Here is a 26,302-nt window from a genome sequence, read left to right as displayed (position 1 = left end):
AGATGAAATCAACCCTGCCAATGCCTTGATCCAGGACATTGAGCTTCCAGAACTCTGAGACAATAAATTTTTGTTGTCTAAGCCATGCAGTCTGTAGTACTTGGTTATTGCGGCTCCAGAAAACCAGGACACCAGTAATGTAAACATGGACAAATTACACAACCAACCTGTTTAATACTGAATGTATATTTAGGTATAAACTTAATAAAAATTATACAAGACTGGATGCTAAAAGTTACAAAATTCCAATCAACAATATCAAAGAAGACCTGTGTGAATGGAGAGATGTACTTCATGGATCAGAAAACTCAATATAGTAAGCAGGTCAATTTTCCCTGCTTACCAATTTCCCTGCTTTCCAATTGATCCATAGGTTTAGTACAATTCCTGGCAGTCACAGCAAAGTTTTTTTTGTTTTTTACAGACATAGACAGGCTTATTTTAAAATATATATGGGAGACAAGAGATCTAAATAGCTAAAACAATTTTGAAAAATAATAAATGGGAAGAATAATTCTGTTCAATGTTAAGGCCTAGCATATAGCTCTTGTAATCAAGGTGGTAATGGTATTGATGGAGGGACAGCTATATAGAAATATGGAACAGAATAGGAAACCCAGAAATCAACTGACCTAGATATACCCAAATGATTTTTTAATTTTCTTTTAGTTTTTATTTGTAAAAAATTTCCCCAGCTTTATGGGAATATAACTGACATAACAACATTGTGTGAGTTTTAAGATATACAATGTGATAAATTATATGCATATATATTGTACAATGATTAACACAATAATGGTAATAAACACCTCCATCACCTCACATAATTACCACTTGTGTGTGTGTGTGTGTGTGTGTGTGTGTGAGATGGGAACATTTAAGATTTACTCTATCAGCAACTTTCAAGTACATAATACAGTATTGTTAACTATAGTCATTGTGCTGTGCATTGATCCCCCAAATTTACTCATCTTAAAACTTCAAGTTAGGTCCTTGTGGTCAACATCAGCCCATTCCTGACCCTCAACTCCCAGCCCCTATCAACCACCATTTTACTCTTTTTCTGAGTTTGATTTTTTTAGATTCCACATATAAGTGAGATCATCCAATATTTTTCTTTCTCTATTTGACCTTATCATAATTTCACTTAGCAGAATGCCTTCAAAGTTTATCCATGTTGCCAGGATATCTTTTAATGACTAAATAATATTCCATTATATGTGTATTTATACACATAAATGTATGTGTATACAGTAGCTGTTAAGCAACTGACTCTTGATTTCAGCTCAGATAATGATCTCATGGTTTGTGGGTTGGAACCCCATGTCAGGCTCTACACCAACAGTATGGAGCCTGCTTTGCATTCTCTCTCTCTCCCTCTCTCTCTTGCCCCTCCCCTGAACATGCTATCTCTTTCAAAATTAATTAATTAATTAATTAACTTTAAAAAAATAAAACCTGATATATATTTTTTTCTTTATCCATTCATCTGTTGATAGTCACTTTGGTTGTTTCCATGTCTTGGTTACTGCATATAATGTTACAATGAACTTGGAGGTTTAGATATCTCTTGAGATAGTGATTTCATTTCCTTCAGCTATATACCCAGAAGTTAAATGCTGGATAATATGTCAGGTCTATTTTTAATTTTTTTAAAGTAACCTCCATTGTGTTTTCCATAGTGGCTGTACCAATTGACATTTCCATCAACAGCACACAAGGGTTCCCTTTTCTCCACATCCTTACCAACATTTGTTATCTCTTGTCTTCTTGATAAAAGCCATTCTAACAGGTGTAGGGAGATATCTCATTGTGGTTTTCATTTGAATTGCCCAGATGATGAGGGATGCTGGGCATATTTTCATGTACCAGTTGGCCATTTATATGTCTTCTTTGGGAAAATGTCTATGTAGGTCTTCTGCCCATTTATTAATTGAACTGTCTGGTTTTTTGTGTTGTTTTGCTTTGCAAAAAACTGCTTTTTTTTGCTTTGTTTGCTACTGAGTTGTATGAGTTCCTAAAATATTTTAGATATTAAGATCTTATCAGATGTATGGTTTGCAGATATTTTCTCCCATTCCATAGGTTGCCTTTTCATTCTGTTGGTTGTTTTTTGTTTTGTTTTGCTGTACAGAAGCTTTTTAGTTTGACGTAGTCTCATCTCACTTGTTTAATTTTGCTTTTGTTACCTGATCTTTTGGTGTCATATCCAAAATATGGTCACTGAGAACAATGTCAAGGAGCTTTTCTCCCATGTTCTCTTTTAGCAGTTTTATGCTTTTAGGTCTTACATTTAAGTCTAATTCATTTTGTGTTACTTTGTGTGAGTGTGTAAGATGGGGATTTAACTTCATTATTTTGCATGTGATTATCAAGTAGTCCCATCACCACTTCTTGAAGAGACTTTCCACTCTCTCCATTGAATATTCTTGCCTTTCTTGTCAAATACTAGTTGGCCATATATGTGTGAGTTTATTTCTGGGCTGTTGATTCTGTTCTATTGGTCTATATGTCTGTTTTCATGCCAGTAAAACTTTTTTGATTGCCCTAGCTTTGTAATAAAGTTTGAAATCATCAAGTGTGATGCTTTAGGTTTTATTCTTCTTTCTCAAGATTTCTTTTGGTTATCTGGGAATTTTAGTGGTGCCACATGAGCAGTTAGGCAAGAAAAGTGTTTAAAAGTCATCCAAATTAGAAAGATAAAAATAAAATTATCTCTGTTTGCAGATGATATGATCTTATATAGAGAAAATCCTAAATACTCCATTACAAAAACTATTAGAAATAATAAGCAAATTCAATCAGGTTTCAGGGTACAAAATCAACATAATAAACTGAGTTTCATTTCTCCATACTAACAATGAACTATCTGAAAAAAATCTAAGAGAGAAAAAAAAATACCATTTACAATAGCATCCAAAACCATGAAATACTTAGGAATAAAGTTAACCATGGAAGTAAAAGATTTGTACACTGAAATTTATAAGGCATTGATGAAATAAATTGAATAAGATACAAATAAATGGAAGGATATTTCATGTTCATGGGTAGGAAGAATTAATATTTTTAAAATGTCCATACTGCCCAAAGGCAGCAAAATTCCAATGGCATTTATTTTTTCTTTTTTAGAGAGAGAGAGAACACAAGAGGGGAGAGAGGCAGAGGGAGGGAGGGAGAGGGGGAGAGAGCAAGAGAGAAAGAGAGAGAGAGAGAGAGAGAGAGAGAGAGAGAATCTCAAGCAGGTTCCATGCTCAATGAAGAGCCTGATGCAGGGCTTGATCCCAAGACCGTAGGATCATGACCTGAGTTGAAATCAAGATTCAGATGCTCAACCGACTGAGCCACCCAAGCACCCCTCCAATGGCATTTTTGAATTGGTTTCTGACAAACTTACAAAAGTAATTCAAGGGAATAATGATAGCTTCATCTAAAAATAGTGTTGGAGTAATTAGCCATCTCTGGGGAGGGGGGTGGATGGAGAAATACTCCCGCTTTATACAGAATTAACTCAAAATTAATATGGACCATAAATTTAAGTGTAAAATATGATACTCTAAAACTTTTAGAAAAATACAAGGGCAAATCTTTGGGGCCTAGGGCAAAGTGAAGAGTTATGTTTGACATGGAAAGACTGTTAAGAGAATGGAAAGATGAGCTACAAACTTCGAGAAAATATTTACAAACAACATATCTGACAAAGACCTAGTATATGGAATGTTTTAAGAACTCTCAAAACTTCAAAATATAGAAAAATCTAACAGTAAAATCAGAAAATAAGCAGAAGACATGAACAAGCATCTCACTGAAGGGAATGCATAAATGGCATATAAATTCATGAAAAGATGCCAACATCATTAATTATTAGTAAAATGCAAAGTAGAACCGCAATCAGATATTACTACAACAATTCAGAATGGCTTACATGAAAAATGGCACCAAATGCTTGACACAGAGGATTTGGAGCATTCAGACACTGCTGGTGGGAACAGAAAGTGGTACGGCCACTCTGACAAACACTTAGAAGTTTCTTGTAAAACTAACCATGACTTACTTTATGGTCTAGCAGTTGTACTTTTGTGTATTCATCTCAGAAAAATAAAAACATACACCAACCCAAAAACTTGTGCACAAATGTTTATAGCAGCTTTTTAAAAATAATTGCTAAAAACTGCAAATAACCTAAATGCTCTCCAGTCACAGAATACTTAAACAAACTGACAAATCCATAAATGAATTGCTGCTCAGCAAAGAAAGGAAACAAACTATTAATACATGCAACCAGTGGATACTTTTAAGAGAATTTTGCTGAGGAAAAGGAAAGAAAGAAAAAAAGAAAGAGAGAGAGAGAGAGAAAGAAAGAGAGAAAGAAGGAGAAAGAAAGAAAGAAAGAAAGAAAGAAAGAAAGAAAGAAAGAAGGAAATAAAGAAAGAAAGGGAGAGAGAGAGGAAAGAAAGAAAGAAAGAAAGAAAGAAAGAAAGAAAGAAAGAAAGAGGGAAATAAAGAAAGAAAGGGAGAGAGAGAGGAAAGAAAGAAAGAAAGAAAGAAAGAAAGAAAGAAAGAAAGGGAGAGAGAGAGGAAAGAAAGAAAGGGAAATAGAGAAAGAAAGGGAGAGAGAGAGGAAAGAAAGAAAGAAATAGAGGAAGAGGGAGAGAGAGAAAGGGAAGGAAGGAAGGAAGGAGCGGAGAGAGAAAAAGGGAGGGAGGATGGAGAGAGGGAGGGAAGCAAGAAAGCAAATTGAGTCTATTTATGTAATTTTCTTGAAACAACAAAATTTTAGATACAGAACACAGATTAGTAGCTGGCCAAGGTTAAGAACAAGGGGAGGGGGGAAGGAAGAGAAGTGAGTATGTCTATAAAGGAGTAGCATTAGGTAGCTTCATACAGATGAGTCAGATTTGTATTTTGGTTGTGGTGGTATTTACAAGAATCTGCAATGTGACACAGTTGCATAAAACTGTATGCACGTACATAAAAGTTGAGTGTATATAAAAATAAGTGCATATTTAAATAATCTCTGTGGATCATACCACTGTCGATCTGTGGTTTTTGACATTATACTATATTTATGCTAGACGTTTTTATTGGAGAAAACTGTGTAAAACTTCCACAGGTTCTCCCGATTTATATTTTTGCAGCTTCTTATGAGTTAATAATTATTTAAAAATAAAAAGATAAGAAAACAAATACTCACCCTTAAATATAAGGTGTGTTCTGTTTGTTTTAATGTTGAACTTGCAATGAAACACTCTACGTATATACTCCTGTGAAACTTAAGAACCCACACATGCTGCTGGGAGCTGGTGGACCCCTGGAGATATTCCTTCAATACCTGGATAATATGCTCCAACTGTCCATTGGTCTGGGAGTGGTGGAAACAGTGATTTGACTAGGAGATGTAAATCTGAAAATTCTTGGGAAATGGCCTCCAAATATAGGTTATCAATAAGGAAGCTGTTGTAGACATGTTGCTCTGCAGGCTAGATTCCCCTTCAAGGAAAGACTTGCTGCCCAGCCCTGGGAGAGGGGTCACCAGACAGTCTCCAACTCTCAGCTTCTACAGAGGCTCTCAGCTGCAGGGTGCCATTTTGCCAAAGGTCATGACCTTATTTCTTAGGTGACAAAGTGAAGAGAGGTCTTAAAAGCCTGGCCATTTCAACCCCCACACGAGGTAATACCGTTGGGTAATAAATACTTGCTCCACAGTTTCTTGCTATGTTGGCTGACATTTTGTCAACCCATACTTCAGTTCCATTTCTTCCTCCGACAAATTCTGTCTCTTCCTTTCTTTCCAAAGCCTAACCTCTAATAACCAACCTTCACCCCCAAGTCAGCTTTGTATCTGCTTCTGGAGAACCCACCCCGTGACAGGAACATACTCAGCCTTCAGGTGTCTTGACAATCTGTGAAAGTATAAATTTCACTGCCCCACAAGAATGTAAGTGTTCTGGATAGAGAGCTACTGGAGGTGATAATCATGACTTTCTGCTGACAAGACCATGCTGTGACTATGTGAAAGGGTGAAAGAGGGTACATTAAACTACAGGTCTTTCTGGGATCAGAACAGAATGTGGCCTAAACAAAGGCACAAAATTAATACGGACACCAAAATGGTTCTTGATCCCAACTTTATACCATAGAAAAAATTCAGTTTGTGGTAAACTTAAAACAAAGCTATTGTAAAACAACAGAGGGATTTTTATTCACCAATTTGGGATTTAAATTTTCTTACATATTACACACAAATAAGAACCATAAATAAATCTGCATTAAAAATAACTTATTTTGTGAAAAAAATTATAATAAAGAGAATTTTAAAAACGAGCTGTAGAGTAGCAGAGATATTTGCCATACTTATATTTGATACAAGACTCATATCAATAATTTATAAATAACACCTGAAAATCAATAAGAAAATTATAGCCCTCTTTTTAGAACGGGCAAAAGACTAAAACAGGTCCTTCACAAGAGGCAACTGACCAATAAGTATATAAAAATGCGTGGACATTATTGGTCCTCAGGGAAGTGCGAATTAAAACCACAGTGAGATACCACAATACACTCAGTAGACTGACTTACAAAAACCCTGAAAATACCCAGTGTGATTAAAGATGTGAACCAGTTGAGACTCATGAACTGCCAGTGGAATATAAAATTATGTAATAGCTTCAGAAAATACCTGGCAGAATCTATTACCATTGGTGAACATAGTCTTTCCAAAGACTTGTATCCCTAATTAGTCTAACAGAAATTCATATGTACGTGTGCACAACGATCAGTTGAACATGTACCAGAATGATCAGAGTAGTGTATCTGCAATAGCCAAGCTATCACTATTCTATTTTACTATTAAGAGTAGAAAAGTAAATATGGGCTATATACATACAATGGGGTGCTATACAGAAATAAAAATGAACATTCTACTGCTCCATGCAAACACATGGATATTTCTCACAAACCTAATGAGGAGCATAGATGCCAAACACAAGGAGCACACAGAGTATGATTCCACTTACATAAAGGTTACAACTGGGTAAAATAATCAAGTAGCTGGACTGCATAAGGGCACAAAAGGGGCTTTGCTGTGCTGGTAAAGGTGTGTTTCTCATTATGGGTGGTAATTACCATGGTGAATTTACTTTGCAACGAATTCATTGAGTTAGACCTTTATACTTCAGCTATATTTCTTGATGTAAATTTACTTCAGTAAGTTTTTTACTAAAACAAATGCTCATTGAATTATTTTCTGATTGTCTATTTAGGTTTATACATTTTCCCCAATACTGTTTTCATTGTAGCAATAATTACATGATCAAATAAATGTAAGTTAGTCTATAATTAAATTAAATTGAATCTCATAATTTGCTTAATAAAAAAAAAGAATACATCTGTGCGTTTATCTGTATATCCTCTATCTATACATCTATGACTAAAATCTAACACAGTGAATTTTTTAAAACTTTTTTCTAAGTAGAATGGTGTGTGTTGAGTTTGTGGTTTTAATTTGGAAATGAGAATTACTCTTCATCAGGGACACATCATTAAATTGCCTGTGACATCATCTACCTCCAGTAGCAGAAACTGGGGAATATGACATTGATTCTATAGTATAATCACTTGGATACTGATGTACCATTAAATTGCAAAGATGAAATTTACTTCTCAAATAATTCACTGTTCAGTGGGGGAATCTAATCCAAAATATAAATAATTAAAATAAGTATAATTATGACAACAGTAGTAATAGCTGACATTGACTGAGTGCTTATTATATGTCAAGTACTATTCTAAGTGATTTATATTTAGACCTCACAATAACTTTATGCAATGGTGATTATCATTACATGCATTTTAGAGATATGGAACATAAGGTGCACTGCGGTTAATTTCTCAAAGTGTCAAAGCAGCACAGCAAGAGTCAGAGCCACAGTGTAAACCAAGTGCTCAAGTTCCAGCATTCAAGATGTTTTAAAATATATATTTATTTATTTATTTTGAGAGAGAGCAGCAGAGAGGCAGAGGGAGAGAATCCATGCTGTCAGCACAGAACTCAACATGGGGCTTGATCCCATGACTGCAAGATCATGACCTGAGCCCAGATCAAGAATCAGGCACTAAACCAACTGAGCCACCGAGGTGCCCCGGCATTCATGCTTTTAATCGCATGTATACTGTATTGCCACTTTTTGCATGAGAAAAGACATTAAGACTTTTGGCTTCCAGAAAATTGGCATTATGGTTCCTGTCCTCCATATCTGAACTCATAATTTGATTGCAAGTGACTCCCATCCTTGTTTTGTCTTCTTATGGGGAACATGGGGATGGAGGATGTAGATGGAGGGAAAAGAGGAAATCGGGGACGGGAGAGGGCAGCTCCCTTCTCTGAGATGGGGCTCTGGGCCAGACATCAAGATTAGGGGAAAGGCGACGAGATGGGAAGAACTCTCACTTCACCAAAGTGACGGCCTGCTCTCCTCTAGTTTGAACTCATTCCTCATTTCAGGGAGAAGGGTTGGGAGTTCCCACATACAAGTGGGGAAAATGCTTTCTCAAGAACTCTGTTTCAGTCCGCATTCCTAGCTGGTCTGCTTGTCCTTCCATATGCCTACACGTATAAACAACCAATCACTCTCCTAGCAACAGAGCTTAAGTAAAAGCCAGGACATAGACAGAGACCTTAGGGACTGCTGTTCAAACCCCCGGATCCCCCACGTCAAGGATTCAAATAAAGATAAAAAAAGATGAAAAAAGGGAGGCACAAAGGGAAGGAGGGGTGCAGAGAGGGAGGAACAATGAGTGACCTAAATCAGGAATGGACCCTGAAGACAAGCTTCTGAAGTCAATGTTCCTACCTGCCAGAATTTTGTGCAGACCATGAAAAGAATGGCATTATGACTAAATCCTTAATAAGGCTCAGGGTTGCAGATTCATGCCTATGGAATGAAGAATGAAAGAAAAAAATTCAGGTCAGTGAGGGTATGTAATGAATTTTCTCTCTGATATCTCACTGCAGGTATCAAAGTAGAGAGGACAGGAAATAGGGAGCTGATTTCTTGGCAAAGAGAACCTGATAGTATTCTCTGTCAAGGATATGTGGAGAAGAGACGCGGGTCTTTAAGACTCTCCAACATCTATAAAATCTGATTTCTTTAAGGATTACCTCCTCAGATGTATCTAAGAAGGCCAAGAATCCAGACAGATTATGGAACACATGAGGCAAAGAAGACTTATGGGAACAAACCAAATGGTAGGTGTAAGCTTGGGGATAAATTATGCATTTCTAATTCTTGTTCTCCCCATGCCTGCACCTGTAGCCTCTCTGGCCTCTGTTCTAGCCCTGTGATTTTCTGCATGGACTTTTCCCCTACAAATCCAGAAAACTGACAGGGTTAGAATCTCTTGAAAAGTGTGAGAAAGGGTAGCTTTGTGATTCAGACACTTCCTGGAGAATAGTCCCTACCATGCAAGACTGTTAAACCAAGTCAAAGTTAATCTTGGATGGAGTGTGGGCAGTGTGTGCCATTAGATTAGAGACAGCTGTTTGCATAGCTGTGTATCTTCAGCACCTGGAAAAGTCCAGTGCAATAAGCATTCAATTGAGGATAGGGTACAGTTTTTTCTCTCCATATCCCTTATAACACAACCCTCAGGTCATCTCGCTGGGGATACACAACGATGTATTCAGAATCAATCAACCACTTAGGAGGGCGTACCAAGCAATCCACATGCTTTGATGATTTGATACCCTGCTCAAAATCAGGCATGTAAGATGGTCAGAAAATGAATTTGTTTGTGCCAGCAAACCAATCATTCAGTGACTAGAAAAGAAAACAAATCATGTGCAAGGCATTCTGCTAAGAAGTATGTATTGAGAACGGAGCCCTGCAGATAGAATAAATAGAAGAATGGATTATAAATGTGAACTATTCAGAAAAGAATGGTAACAGAGAAAGGTTAGGAGATTTTTAAAAAAGGAGGAGAGATTAAGTATTTATGATAGAGGAAGTGTCAGGAAAAGGGGAGGAAAAGAGTCTAAGGGAAATTGAGGGAGCATGTGAAAGATAAAAATCTGAGCAGGATCTCTGGGGTGTCTGTACAGAGCCCACAGTTCATGTATCAGGGTTTGAGACTTTGGGAATTAGCTTCTCATCAAGGAAAACCCAGGTCCACTCTAAGATTCTGGGAGATGATAGGTGGCTGCAGGGATGAGGCAAAAGTCTAAGATTTTTAACCCCCCAACATTTACAGATAACCTCGTGTCCAACAAAAATAACTCTGAGCAAATTAAGTAAAAATGTTCAGATTTTCAGTATGAATACATAATAGAGAGGCAGTAAGCTTGGTTGTACTCGAAATTACTACATAGATTTCACCATTCCTAGAGTCTAATTAATCCACAGTGCATAAACAGGACTGTGCCACTGGCTGACTGTATCACCTTGGACACATAACCAATATGACTGTAGATGGGGAAAGAGACTGCTATAAAGATTCTACTCCCCCACTCCCCCCAAAATGAGGCACATGTAGTGTCCTAGTGTCTTGATACATAACGGAAACTCAGCAATGATGTATTCCTTACATTCCCTTTTTGAAGCTATCTCCCCTGTCTGGTGCCCCCACTCCTGCTTCTTTAACGTCACATAAGCTGAGTATTGTCCAAGCCTTTCACTCACAGGCAGCAGTCAGCTATTCCTCCTCCTACCCCTATGAAGACAGAGTTGCTTTTCCCTCAACCTACTCCAGTCCCTGGGCTCCAGGCTTTCGCAGCTTGCAGAAGTCCCCACCCTCACTCACCACCCTCCTTCTCTCCTCTCTCTCTCCACCCCAAACACCATCTTTTATCTACTGTTCAAGTGAACTCTAGTTTAGTATTTTCAGATACAGCCATACCCAGCCTCCTCGAAACCCCCATCATCTTGTATTGGTTCCCCAGGCTTGTTAAGAAAACTTGACACGTCTCAGAGTAAGTGGATGATCAGAGTGGATAATCATGGTGCGTAGCCACGAGGAAGAGAGTGAAGAGGCTCTTCTCTGTAATAATAACACCAGAACTTCAAAAGTGAAGAACAATTTACCCCTTGCAAAGCACTTTCTCACTGGCAATCCCATTCCATTTTCACAACCTGTGTCAAGAGCATCACTGGGCAAGACAGAAATTGCCAGTACCATTTAATTTTTTTTTAACATTTATTTTTGAGACAGAGACAGAGCATGAACGGGGGAGGGTCAGAGAGAGAAAGGGAGACACAGAATCCAAAACAGGCTCCAGGCTCTGAGCGGTCAGCACAGAGCCCAATGCGGGGCTTGAACTCACGGACCGCGAGATCATGACCTGAGCTGAAGTCGGACGCTTAACCGACTGAGCCACCCAGGCGCCCCGCCAGTACCATTTTAAGATCATGAAACCACGGCCCAAGATTAAATAACTTTCCCAATATTATTATTGTTACAAAGTAGCAGAGCTGGAATAAAAAATGCTTCTGGAGGTAAAAACTCAATAATCTTATACACCTTTTTTCATGGGCAAAAAGATGTCCTAGGATTCATATATCAAATTCACACCAAGATGTTCTTTTCAAAGCATGTGAGATACACAGTCCCTACCAACCAGAGTACAAGGTGGCTTTCCTTTTCTCTGAATGATGCCACCAATGCATGTTTTTTTTTTTTTCTACTCCTAGAGTTTGGCTACCAGGTGATGCCTGAAATTTGAATGTCACAGAGCCTTCTCACTTTTGTTAAATCTCATCACACTCCACAGTTTGTAAAAAATTTTCTTCTTGAACTTGCCTAGATAACGGATTTCTATCTTTGTACCTCCAGACAGGTGATATGTTAACAGTAATCTGTGCTGTTAACAAATAGTGCTCCCAAATGTTTGTCATTAAATCCCCTTTTTATTGCTCATTTTTGTATCTACACTATAAAATTTTGAATTCTTTGAGGCACATCACATCAATAACCAAAGAATTATGATGCTAAGCAACATGGATTTTGATGTCTATGTGTTGTGGAGATAAACACATATAATTTGCTCATATCATTTTTGTGATAAATGTGATATATGATATCATATCATTTTTCAAAAGTCTCTAGAGCTTCAGGTTTTTTCCTCCAGACATAATGAGCATTGATCATTCCCTCAAATCAACTAAGTCTATTTGATTGACTGATTGATTGATTATTTATTTGTTTGTTTTGCTATTGATGTTCATACTTGCTCGTCTTGGAATTAATTCTCTACTGATCTTTCAGGTTTCATACTTTCTGAGAACTATCACAACTGAAGATAAAGAGCACATTGAAAAATAAACTGTAAGTTCCAACACTATCATAGCACTATTCAAATATACTGATGTCTTCTTGCATTTTGCCTTTATTTTCTTGGTTATATAATTTATAAGGACATCAACTAGGTCTATTCTGTCGACATTGCTGTATTTCCTGTATGTTGTACAGTAGCAATGAATAATACATAGAGTTCCTTATACACTCTATTCTCCCATACCTAGAAATCTCCAAATAATGACTAAATTATCATCCTTGCTATCACTGGAAGTCAAGACTGATAAACATCTTATGAACAGGTAGCACACTCAAGGGCAACTTCTACAGAAGAGCTTCTACTGCATTACCTGAAGGGAGTATTTTCTTCTTTGCAAGGCTTGCAATGTGGCTCAACACCACCACTTCCCTGTTTCTGCTTACTGGTTTCCCAGGCATGGAGAAGGCACACCACTGGATCTCCATCCCATTATTAGGGGTTTACGTCTCCATACTTCTTGGTAATGGCACTCTTCTCTTTCTTATCAGGGATGATCATAACCTTCACGAGCCCATGTACTATTTCTTAGCTATGCTGGCAGCCACAGACCTTGGAGTGACTTTGACCACGATGCCCACAGTTCTGGGAGTTCTATGGTTGAATCACAGAGAGATTGGCCATCAGGCCTGCTTCTCTCAGGCCTACTTTATCCACACTCTTTCTATCGTAGAATCTGGTGTTTTGCTTGCCATGGCCTATGACCGCTTCATTGCCATCCGCAACCCCTTGAGATATACTTCCATCCTTACCAACACCAAGGTAATGAAGATTGGGATGGGGGTATTGACAAGGGCTGGTCTGTCAATCATGCCAATAATTATCCGCCTTCACTGGTTTCCCTATTGTCGATCCCATGTACTCTCTCATGCTTTCTGTCTACACCAAGATGTCATCAAGTTAGCTTGTGCTGACATCACCTTCAATCGTCTCTATCCAGTTGTGGTTGTATTTGCAATGGTCTTGTTGGACTTTCTTATCATCTTTTTCTCCTACTTTTTGATCCTTAAGACTGTCATGGGCATTGCTTCTGGAGAAGAAAGGGCCAAGGCCCTCAATACGTGCATTTCTCACATCTGCTGCATCCTGGTCTTCTATGTCACTGTAGTTGGTCTAACATTTATTCATAGGTTTGGAAAGCATGCTCCTCGTGTGGTCCACATCACAATGAGCTACATCTACTTCCTTTTCCCCCCTTTTATGAACCCTGTTATATATAGCATTAAAACCAAGCAGATCCAGAGTGGTATAATTCGTTTATTCTCTCTGCCTAACTCTAGAGCATAAATTTGACTCACTGCTCTCCAAGAATAACTCGGGGAACCTGGACAAACTGACAGCTTTGTTGTTAGGAGCAACTAGGGAAAGACATGTCAGTGGAAACCTACCTCTCTCTGATATTCAGAATATCATTTCACATAGCCCATTTATTGCTAGATAGCAAATGGCATAATATATGTACATGATTAAGCACATCTCTCAGGTGTCCAACTGATTTATTCTTTTCAGAAGTAACCCACCCTGTTTAGTGGGCATAAGACACCTGATCACACAATTCTTGGATCTAGACTATTGGTCTCTAACTGAGTCAAAGCCCATTGTTTTCCCAAATGTTCTGCATGTCTTGGCTCTGATATACTTAGCAATGACACTCCTAATCTCACACATTCATCTATTTTTTTTGCTAATATGGAAATAGTTGCTATTTCTAGAAAACTGCACTAAGTGAAATGATGAGACTTACCCAATCCTCAGTTCAATATGGCAACTCTAGGGAACCTATACGTAAGTCTGTCCAGTTAAATGTTTGATAAATATATTTATTAGCTGTTATCATTATTAATAACATATATGTAAACATATGTAAAAATATAATAACACAGAGATAATTCCTAACCCAGATGACCATTATCTTGATGAGCTAGTTCTAGATACAGGGGAATAGAGGTATATATTTTCACATAGTAAAATGGTATTAAAGTTCCAGCTTGGCAATATACCACAGATAAGACTAGACTGAAGGAATGTTAAAAATACCAGAATTGACAAATAGTTGGTCATACGTGTGAATGGGGAGGAGGGAGGCAATGCCTGTGACAAGAAGAAAAATGACCTTTCCTGGTTCCAAATAGCTATGAAAGTTTATTTTGGTCACAGTCTAGACATGGGGAAGAGTTCATGGTCCTATGGCCAGCTGAAGAGTAGTACACATGACTCAGGTGATAGGTTTTAAAGTGAATCAGAGAAGATGTTCCTATGAACAGAAGATTGAGTACAAAATGCTAGGATCATACAAGGTGCCACCCAGTGACTAGTCACTTCCCTTCACATAGAGGGAGCCTATCACTGGGCTTTGTCATGCTGACATTCAAATCGGTCTTGGACTCCTGCCCCTACTCTTGCTCATACGAAGGTAAGAATTTTCCAGAACTCCTGGGATTTCTGAGTAGCATGGAAAAAACAAACATGAAACCAGACCTTTAGAGCAGCTTCCAGGTTCATAAATAATCTCTACCAGATCAGCTCAATGGACTGTTTCTTTGTTCATTCATTCATTCATTCATTCATTCATTTTTATTCAATTCAGCTGTGTATCTGGTCTGTATGACATTTGTCTCTCTCCTTTCATAGTTTATAGACAGTGTGCTCCAGGAGGACAATGATATTATAGGTCTTATTTCCTACTCTATTATAGAAACTGCCACATGGGAAATCCTTAATAAAATACAAGTTTTTGATCAAATGAATAAAACTTAAAGTGACCCACGTTTCTATGTGTCTGTTGGTTTGCTGGTTCTTCTTCTATTTTTTAATGTTTATTTATTTATTTTGAGAGAGATAGTATGTGTGCATGGGAGGAGTGAGGGGCAGAGAGAGGGAGATCGAGAATCCTAAGCAGGCTCCATACTGTCAGCACAGGGCCCTAAACGGGGCTCAAACCTATGAACCTGAACTGTGAGATCATGACCTGAGTTGAAATCAAGAGTTGGATGCTCAGTCGACTGAGCCACCCAGGCACCCCGGCTTTTCTGATTATTTTTCTGAATCTGCATGTCCTCTGAATGTCTCTGTTATTATGCCCTGTAATGTCTTCCAATATTTGGGCATCTAAGTTGTATTCTCATGGAACACCCTCAAAAATATAAATAAGCTCACAACTCTTTATGCCACGATGCATCCTTTCTCTGTACTCTCGGGAATCAACTCAGACGGATCTAAATTCCATCAAAGGAAATCTTTCTTGACTTTCTCTCTAGGCCCAATGATCCTGGGGCCTTCCATAGCAGACTAATATAAAGGGCATTAGGATAACAATATCTTTTAGAAAGTCTTCAAATGGCTGCATTTGATTGACACCTCCAAAAGTTTCTCTCTTCCCTTTCTGTCCTTCCTTACATTGCAGAGATGGTATGAAGAGATCTGAGAAAGAGCTCATAAGAAATATAGGACTGGGAAGTCAGTTTCTTTTTGATGGAGGTGAGTTCTATGAAACAGAGCAGAGTTCTGGGATCACAATGGTCCCAGTTGAACACCTGGGCCAAGGGAGTTAGGGTGGGGAAATTTTCCTAATAGAGCAATTTAATGCCCTGCTCTGGTCCTTTTATCCACATATGTTTCACTGTAAAGGCAAAGTCCTGGGAGTTCTCCAAAAAAAAAAAAAAAAAAAAAAAAAGCAAAAAGGCCATCCTCTCTAACTTTTCTTCCCTACTAGTATGTGATGCTTAAAATTAATCACCTTTCTGGTGACAAGGCTGAACCCAAACAAGGATACAGCTTGGGACCTTGGGGCACCACTGTTCCAAAGCTCCAAAGCTGGGAGAACAAAGAAGGGAGGAGGCAGAAATGGGCCTTGGGGAGGACCTTCTGAAACAAATGCTCCTTGAAGTTTGGCTTCTTGGTATGATCTAAAGAGGAGGTGTTGAAGCCAAGACTTTGGCCAGGCTTAGGGGTCTAGGGTCACATCTATGGCACCGATGAACAAAAAACTCGTGAACAGGTCAATAAGAAGCTCCAGTGTTTCTTGTCCTGGAAGGCTCAGCATAGGGAACAGGTCATGGGTAGGGTATAGAGAGTTGGTTTAATGAAACTTACAGAGAAAGGCAGCAATATGTCAGTCAAGAGGTGATGAGGCATAAGAATATATCCCAAAGACTCCCCTCAAAACTGGGCTCCCAAATAATCTTTTCTTACAGATTTTTGGAATAGGGAAAAGCCAAAATCTGTCTTTCTTACTAGGCAGATGTAATTTGGAAGAAAAAAGCAAAAGACCTGTGGGAATAGAGGCAGATAGCTCTAGAATAATTCAGGACTCTGGGATAGATTATCTATTTCCCTTGTTGCTCTCTTCAGCTATTCGTATGAGCTTCCTCTTGACCCCTGTCAGTGCCACCAGGTATTTACCACCACCCCCCCACCCCGCCACCCAGAGCCTAAATCAGGTTGAGGAGGGGAGGCACTCTAATGACCATGAGTGTAGACTAACAGAACAACAAAAAAAAAAAAAAAAAAAAACTTGCCAATTGCCAAATAGACCAGCCTCAGATTAAAGCAGAAGCAGACTTTACAGAATCTGACATTAGACACTTTACTTTAAATTGCTGCGTATTCCCAGAAGTGGGCCTATTATCCATCAGGAACTAAGTGTGCAAATTCTGTAACTAAAGGCAGAGTAGAGCTTCTTTGTTCATTCCCTTCTTTATGAGCTATAGGCATTGTAGATTTGCAGGATCTCAAACCCCACACAGATAGAGAGCTATAGTGGATCTGGTGCTGGGGTGGTGTGGGTAGGGGAAGGTGGTCACCATTTTTATCAGCAAGGGATGCTGGTAAAAAGGGAAAAAGCTGGAGGATTTGGGTAGAAAGCCATTCAGAGCCAGTATTCACTGGTATGAAAGTCAAGAATTTCAGTTCATGGCTTGGGAAAATAGAACTATTATGCACTGAGCCATATAATGAGAATTTGGTGATTAATTTGCATCTACTACTGCACACCATGTATGAGAACAGATGGTATCGCTCGGTCTAAATAACGTTGCCAGACAGTAGAGAGGATGTCAGAAAATCGGATGATAAGAAGAAGGGTTACAAAGCAGACAGAGATTGGGGAAATGAAACAAAAGGGAGAAGGATCCAAAGGCAAGGCAAATGTGAAGTCTGTTAGGTGAACGTCTGGGTGGTGTTCCTCCATGAGAAGTCACATGAGAGAAGAGAGACTCAGAGTGTCTTCTTGAAGCCGCCACATTTTTGGATTAGAATGATTAGTTTGGGGAAACAGTTTTTCATCAATCCAAGATCTTAAGGGCTCCCCAGGAGTGGACACCCCCGGGGGGTTGATGTATAAACTTTTCAAGGTCATGAGGCAAGAGTCGTCGAGTTACAGTTCTTTGCAGTGTTAAAAATGATTAAAGAAGACCATGTAGAGGACACAAACAAACTTTATTTAACACGTCACGAAGTGGAGTCTCTACCTGGAGAACTGCAATATGGGAGGGGAGGTGGGAAAGCAGAAGTGTTTCATAGGATGAAGAATAAAGAACAAAGAAGAAGGAAGAGACAAATATCTTGAGAAAATATCTTGTCTGCAGTCACCTAGGCAGCCTTGTGTGGGGTGAGAAAGCTCAGAGTTGGCTTGGAGTTTGGGGCCTGCCTGACTGGATACACTGCATGTACGGTCAAGTGCAGTGTTTACAGGGACTGAAAGTTGTCTAAGTTTGGTGTTACTGATGTGGCACCACTGGGCAGGAGAGCTCCATTTTGTGCCTGGAAAATTATTTCAACAGCATGAAACTATGTCATTGAGTACATATCCTAATTACCAATTAATTGAAAAATGGGGAAAGTAAGATGTTTGTGGACATTCTACTAAAAAATAGGCACACTGGCCACACATCCAGGCCACGTCTGCTGTATAATAGGTAGGAACCAGTTATGCTCTCCAGCTGGGTCTTCCCCGGCTGTCTGGCTCCCCCACCCATCTGGGTCTCAGCATGTCAAAGGAAAGAGACCTGGCTAGACTTGTGACAATAGGCAACGCAGACCCATCCCTGCCAAAACCAAGTTTCTTTTTTTGTGTTTTGGTTTTCACACTCTGCTTCTCCCAGCTCTACCGGGACGAAGTTCACCTCACCCCCACTCCCATGTGAAGCCCAAGGTTGCAGGCTTCCCTCAGCCTGGTTGGTGCTTACCAAAGTGCCCCTCCCCTTTTCCCACCCACCCCCCATCCTGTCCCAGACACCAGGATCCTTCACTAGCCTCTAACTATTCTCAATCACTGTGATCTTAAGGCTTCTTAAATCCCTATTATCTTATACCTCTTCTCCAAATGTTTTGAGCAAATTGGAATGACTCAGCATACCTGAGTGTGAGTGACACTGGCCTTCCTCTGCCAAACAAATTCAGAACGGCCTTCTGATTAAGCGTAGCCCAAACCCATCACAGAGGCACAGTGTCGCCCCACTTACAAAGTCCACTCCCGGATGCTACTGCATTTAGTCCTCACAGGTCGAGGGACACTTAATTCTCATTTATTTTTCAGAGGAGGATCACAGGCTGAGGGAGTAGAAGGGGTCTACCCAAATTACATGGCTAAAGATTGGAGGAGCTGCAATGTCAGCTAAGGAATTACCTGAAAGTGAGTCTGGAGGTCTCAGAGGCTTCACACAAATATGAGATGAACTCACTCTAGAATATTCTTCTTAATGCTCATGGTGATATACTGGTATTTACTGATATACATGGGATAGCTTATCCCAACACTGATAGAAGCATTTACAAAGCATAGATGCTTAAATGTGTTTGAGCTTTACTTTGTGGCAAGAAGGCCACCAGGGTAGCCCTTTGGTACGACTTTTTGAAACCAATAAAACCTCTACAGTCTAATCATTTGTTACTCCCATCTTGAGTTCTCTAACTGCATTGAGCACAAATTATTTCTTCAAGCCCATTCTTGCCTCAGGAATTTCTCCTCTGCTTTTCCCTCAGGGTGAAAATACCCTTCCTTTTTACCTGATTCCCATGTACCTGTCAGATGTTACATGCTCTGGGAAGCTTTCTTTGACCATGCCCAAACCTTGCCAGATTTAATAAAGTAAGCCATGCTCCCACAGAGTTCTGTAAATCTTCTATTATAATTTTCATATTGCTGTTATTCCTCTTTCATTCTCTGAATCTATTTTTTAATATAATTTGTTGTCAAATTTGCTTATATATAACACCCAGTGCTCATCCCCACAAGTGCCCTCCTCAGTGCCCATCATCCATTTTCACCTCTCCCCCACCCCTCTATCTACCCTCAGTTTGTTCTTTGTATTTAAGAGTCTCTAATGGTTTGCCTGCCTCCCTCTCTGTTTGTAGCTATTTTCCCCCTTCCCCTCCCCCATGGTCTTCTGTTAAGTTTCTCAAGATCCACATATGAGTGAAAACATATGACCTCTGAATCTACTTCAAGCTATAAGGACAAGAACCAGTTCTATCTCATAAACTACTATATCCATGCTGCCTAGTACATTGCCTGGCACATATGTTAAACACTGATTTGCAGTTGTTGAGCGGATTACTTTTTCCCCCCTATCTCTAAGGCTTTCCTAAGAAAGAATGTTTTATTTCTCTGGAGTCACTACAGTTTAGGGAAGAACTACAGGAAGTAAAAAAGTAGAAGTGGCTAAAGAAGAATGTCTGAAGACCTAACGTGGTCTTTCCTAAACAGAAGATTCATCCTACTGTAATGCCCATTATGGAACTCAACACCAGTGCCCCACCCTTTCTGCTGACCGGCTTCGTAGGCCTGGAAAAGGCTCACCACTGGATCTCTATCCCGTTATCTGTCATCTAGATTTCCATACTTCATGGCAATGGCATTCTCCTATTTCTCATCAGCGTTGACCATAACCTCCACGAGCCCATGTACTATTTCTTAGCCATGCTGGCAACCACAGACCTCGGGATGACCCTGGTTACAATGCCTACAGTGCTGTGTGCGATGTGGACAAATCATAGGGAAATCAGCCATGGCTCCTGCTTTTGCCAAGCCTGCTTCATCCACACTTTCTCTGTCATAGAGTCTGGGATTTTGCTTGCCAAGGCCTATGATCAGTTTGTTGCCATCCACAACCCACTGAGATATACTTCCATTCTTACCAACACCCAAATGATAAAGATTGGAGTGGGGGTTTTCATGAAGGGATTTACAGTCATCTTGCCTCCAATATTGCCTCTCGATTGGTTTTCCTATTGCAGATCCCATTTCCTCTCTCATGCATTCTGCCTCCACCAGGATGTCATCAAATTAGCCTGTGCTGACATCACCTTCAATTGCCTATATCCTATTGTGATGGTATTTTCTATGGTCCTAATGGACTGCCTGATAATCTTTTGCTTCTATATTTTGATTCTCAAAACTGTCATGAGTATTGCATCTGGAGAGGAGGGGTCCAAGGCACTCAGCAAATGTGCCTCCCACATCTGCTGTATCTTGGTCTTCTATGTCACTGTTTTGGTTTGACATTCATCTACCGATTTGGGAAGAAATGTTCCCCATCTAGTACACATCACAAATAGCTACATCTACTTCCTTTCCGTTCTTTTATGAACCCTGTCATCTGTAGTATTAAAACTAAGCAGATTCACAGTAGTATTCTCCAGTTCCCTCAAGAACATGGTATTTACTTTCTCCTGTCTGGGAAAGGACTGAGATATTAAAAACATAATAATTTGCCAGTCATAAATTTCTAGGGAAGACATTAAAATAAATGTACAAATGCCAGAAAAAAGTATTTCAGATACAACTGTTTTTTTTTCTGCCACTCCCCTTTTTTTTTCCCATGAGGATGAAAGGAAATAAGTCATGTAAAACACTAAACAAAGAGCAAGGTGCTTAGCATAGCTCAATTGATATTCATTTTGTACTTAACTCTCATTCAACTTGCAGCAGCTCTGATGTGACTCTGGGTTCATGGACTCTGAGTGGCATGGTCCAACAAATTGAACACAGATTCCTTTCTTGGTTGTTTTTTCATATGGACTGGACATCCTTACAACCTTGCAACCATTAACTTTTATCTGTTGTGTCCCATGTGTGCACCACCTGCCTTTTCTAGAACTTGTCATCAGTGAAGCAGAGTCTTTCTGAGCTAATTTCCAAATGGTTGCTATTGAACACAGTACGCCAAGAAGGCAACTGCGCAAGTAAAATAGGAATGCTCTATTTTTACGTAGTGAAGTGAATTCACATCAGCAAGTAAATCAATTCCTGATCTAGGGGAAGAAGTTTTATTATGATGATCCCGACGAAAGGAAAAGGTGCTAGTCAGAAATTATATATAATCAGAGCCTTAAGAGGAAATTAATTCAGAGTAGAACTGGACTTGATTGGTACTTGGTATGTATTCCTCACGTGTGCAAAACCAAGGTAACAAAGGGTAGGTGATATGTGTGCAATTATGTAGGAAGAAAGACAAAGAGGAAACACATGTGTTAGGAGCAGGAGAAGGCCTGGGCTGTTGAAAAGGGTTTCATGGCAGGCTGTAGGGATGTTTCACACACATATCGGGTAAGGAGGGATTCAGATAAGGTCTCATTCTTAATGGTGGCAGGAAGGGTAGTTATAGATTCAATATAAGAAGAGGAAGGAATACATTTGCCAGAGTTCAACAAGCCTTATACAGGCAACCCGTATAGAGTAAGATTATTTCCCTAAAGACTGATGAAATCAGGGCCAAATATAAATGAACTTCTGTCTTCTGCACATTCCCTTGCCCTTGATCGCCAAAGAAGAACTTCCCAGAATCTCTAGATTTTTGGGTAATGTGGAGGCAAGCCAAATGTGCAAATGTGGTACTCTGGCAAATGCTCTGGTGCAATTTACAAGCTATGTAATGTGCCATGTGTGTGTATCAAGCACATGGATGAGCATACCTTCGTATTTAGGAGCACCTGCCACACATGAAATTTCCTCCTTCTTCCTCCTCCCTTACTGGACTATGAAAACCACTGTAACCTAGCTTTAAGCACAATGCTTTGAGTAGAGTAGGAGCTTAATAAAATGTTCTTTATTAAACTGAATAGTAAACGAGGAGTGGATGATGTTTCTGTGTCTCTCTATTTTTTTTTAGTCCTGCATCATTATATATAGACAGTTTACAGGTAGAGGTAGAGATAGAAGTCTCTGTATTTGGGGCATCCCACTAAGCTGTTTGCACACCACTATGTGACAGGAGACTCCCGAAAGTGAATAATCAAAGTCTCCTGTGTACAAGGTCTGCCCGTTCCTTCCCGGGCCCATAGTCTGAGTACACTGAGGCCAACCTCATAAGACACCTTTCTCAACTTCCCTAACTTTCCATTGATGAATTTTCTTTTGAATGTAGATATATGAAATGTTGATTTTTAGTGAACAATTTTCAATCATTGGGGTCTCCATGTTTTCCTAAGAGCTGCAGGATACCCAAGGAGAGAAAAAAGAGAAAAAAAATACAGAAGAGGAGTCTATAAGGGGGTTTCTCAAGCTATGGCTGGTTCTTCACCTCCTTGTCATAGCAGCCTACTCAAAACCAATTACAAAAATAATGTATTTTTAATAACCTTGAATTCCAGCCATAGTTGATTGCATCTGACAAGGAATATTTTTTTTCTTTTTATTCTTTGAAGGAGAGAAAGAGTGAGCAGAGGAAGGAAAGCAAGAGAGGGAGAGAGGGAGACAGGGAAAATCCCAAGCAGGTCTGCATTATCAGCGCAGAGCCCAATGTGGGGCTTGAACTCGCATACCATGAGATCATGACCTGAGCCGAAATCAAGAGTCAGACACTTAACCAACTGAGCCACGCAGGTGCCCCAGAACATTTATTTTATCTGGGAAGGAGTTATATAGACATTTAGATCATTAGTGCCAGGAACTGAGCCACAATTGAAAATAAAGTCTTTACTATGTATCAGAAGTCCATGGAAGTATCTAGCTAACTGAAGGACTGGTGGTCACTGAGTAACAGGTTCTGCACCTTGAGAGCAGTGTTATTAGAGTATCATTGGTGTTTACCAGCTATGGAAACCATGAAATTAGAGCGTAGGGTAATGCCAAAGACAAAACTATGCCAGGCTGGTTCCATCCCAGCAATAAGTTGTCAGCATTATCTTACCCACCCACCCACCCCCCGCCTTGGGGAATAAGGAAGAATAAGATCAAGCATGTGGTAGAAAATACCGTGAAGAGATGCATTTAGATAGAGATAGAACAACCCAGTATTCTGCGGTACCAGTCAGCAAATTTCTTCTCCTTTATACACAGCCATGGATATGGTTTTACTACCCCAAAGACGTTCTCCCATAAAGAATATTCACACATTAAAACATAGTGAGATACACACGTCACCCTGTCGCCTGACAGGGCTCTAGGTGTGACGGACTACTGTCTTCACACTATTCTGGGTACATTAAGGCACTGGTGAGGCTGAACATTGCAATAAAATGCACTCATGTGAATTTAACACAACCTGATACATTATGCAGTAATGTTTTTAAAAATCTTTAGATAGAACCTTTGAGTATCAGGGTTTGGTGCAGATATCACCTCCACTTCAAACGACATTCTCAACAGTGGCATAGATGTCATTCATCTAACGTCATATAATGTCATACCTACTGGCTTGAAGGCAGGATGAAGATTATGTCCCTAGCCATTCAGGGGATATGAAAGCCTGACTGTGGCCAGAGAGGCACGACTGTAAGCTGGAGAGGGGGGCCCAGGCTCATCAATAGCACTGGGAATCACACACCGCGAAGCACCAGTAAGTGCCAGTTAGAGAGGGACTTAGGGTCAGTCAACCAGCCATGGAGGAGCCAGGCAATCAGTTATTTGTGAGGGCTAGCTGGTGACGCAAGGGCCCCTGAGTGACACACGTTGCTCTTCCAGCTCTATGCTTAGGATCGAGTGACTTAGAGGTGAGCCCAAGTGGACAAGATGAGGAGAGACAAGCCTCCAGTAGGAAGAGAAGGTCGGTGGAACAGATAGGAAAGAAAATGAGTGAAAGACAGGTAGAAGACAAAGGAGAGAGGGCCAGGGAGACAGGGGTGAGGGTCAGAAAGGGAACCCAAGGGGAGGTCTCAAAGGAAACCAGGGTGTTCCCCTGGGACCCTAGTTCAGGGAAATCATTCTTCATCAGTGACTCATCCTTACCTGTCCCCAGGCAGGAGTCCCCATGCATGCAGGGTTGAGAGGTCTAAGGCGGAGGTGCTATCTGAGCCATGAGACAACAGGAATCAATTGCTCAGCCCCTCCCTGGACTTGGAGTCTTATCTCTCAGGCACAAGCCTTCTGCTCTCCAACCATTCCCCTCCCAAGCTTTGCAAATACTGCCTCCTGCCCCTATAGTGAAAGACCCAGGATACAGCCTCTAGGAATGGGGCAAAGGGCTATCCCTCAAGGCTCCTTACAGTTCAGATGGAAGAGAAGCTCTGTCACATGCACCTTGCAAAGTCACGTAACCCTGAGTCTTAGTTATTTCACTGTTAGGTAGAATAAAACCATTTTCAACACACAGTGTTTTTTTTTTAATTTTTTAATGTTTATTTATTTTTGAGAGAGAGAGAGAGAGAGAGAAAGAGACAGAGTGAAAGCAGGGAGGGGCAGAGAGAGAGGGAGACACAGAATCCAAAGCAGGCTCCAGGCTCTGAGCTGTCAGCATGGAGCCCAATGCGGGGCTTGAACTCATGAACCCTAAGATCATGACCCAAGCTGAAGTTGGACACTTAACCAACTGAACCATACAGGTGCCCTGATTTTTTTTTAAACATTTATTCATTTTTGAGAGACAGAGAGACAGAGCATGAGTGAGGAAGGGGCAGAGTGAGAGGGAGACACAAAATCAGAAGTGGGGTCCAGGCTCTGACCTGTCAGCATGGAGCCTGACACGGGGCTCAAACTTAGGAACCATGAGATCATGACCTGAGTGGAAGTCAGACACTTAACCGACTGAGCCACCCAGAGGCCCCTTCACAGAGGTTTTTGAAGTTACAATGAAAAAAAATTCTTCTGACATCCTGGTACATCAGAATAGAGACACTGACACACTATATGCATTTAAACATATGTAAGCATTCTGCCATCTTGACAAAGACAAGGCATTTCCCAGTCCTTACTCAGCAGTTAGAAAGAAGTCACACATTTCCCAAAGTTTTACTTCACCAAGGAGAAACTGCCCCTCTTTCAATTACACCTCACAAGTAACCCAAGCTTCACTTGGGCCCTTTGCTCCCAAGGGAGCCCCCAGCTCACTCACAGCTCCCATGGCTCTCCAAAGGGAGGTCTGGAATCACATTGGTGCATAATCTGCATGTCCAGAATAGTGGACTAAGCATTACAATTATTGTAAATTTCAGGTGTGTAATAAACACAATAAAAACTACAGATGTTGGGAAAGCTCTTGGCTTTCCAGTTATATCCTGCTCACTTTTTTCAACATGTTCAATGGCAAGAATTTGTTCTTAGCTACATTATTTTCATCAGGGATCAAAACCAATGATATAAACCTTTTATGAAAACAATCAGGCTAGAAGAAATTGTAAATGACTCATTCCACCAAAGCCTAAGAGAGTCTTTCAGGAGCATTGATCATATTATCACTTCCCAAACAATGTGATCCAGGGAGATGAGATTTAGTTGTAAAGAATCTTTTTACCCAGAGAGAGCAGAAGATGATAAAGCCAGAAGCAGTGAAAAACATGTCTGACAGAGGACTCTATGGTTACAATCAGGGAAGACATGAACTCATGTTAACTGATAGATAAAAATACTATTGGTTAAATAGAATTAAGAATTTAAATATTTCATGAGTAAACTCAAGCAAAGAGAAGAAGCTAAGAATTACAGCTTTGAGGAATTTGGCAGGCAAAAATCTCATGTAAATGGGGCAGCTACATAATGGGTAGATGTTTCAGCTTAGTTTAAGTTACAAATTCAGGGAGCATAATAATATATGTACCTCAATTCCT

General features: G+C 39.9%; 1 protein-coding gene and 1 pseudogene across 1 annotated transcript; both read left to right on the top strand.

The window, feature by feature from the left end:
• Positions 1-12,643: 12,643 nt before the first annotated feature.
• On the top strand, positions 12,644-13,609 carry LOC106966106 (olfactory receptor 51B6). The gene has a single exon (XM_015062182.3). It carries the CDS (start codon positions 12,671-12,673, stop codon positions 13,607-13,609), a length of 939 nt encoding a protein of 312 aa, XP_014917668.3. The 5' UTR covers positions 12,644-12,670.
• A 6,369-nt stretch (positions 13,610-19,978) lies between these two features.
• On the top strand, positions 19,979-21,019 carry LOC106966027 (olfactory receptor 51B6-like; annotated as a pseudogene).
• Positions 21,020-26,302: the final 5,283 nt, after the last annotated feature.

The sequence above is a fragment of the Acinonyx jubatus genome, chromosome D1, assembly GCF_027475565.1.
Source record: "Acinonyx jubatus isolate Ajub_Pintada_27869175 chromosome D1, VMU_Ajub_asm_v1.0, whole genome shotgun sequence".
Classification (NCBI taxonomy): domain Eukaryota; kingdom Metazoa; phylum Chordata; class Mammalia; order Carnivora; family Felidae; genus Acinonyx; species Acinonyx jubatus.
This window is presented reverse-complemented; position numbering and strand designations above follow the sequence as displayed.

What these genes read in the sequence shown, in the direction of transcription:
- LOC106966106 (XM_015062182.3), top strand. Translation starts at nt 12,671, where the DNA reads ATGTGGCTCAACACCACCACTTCCCTGTTTCTGCTTACTGGTTTCCCA.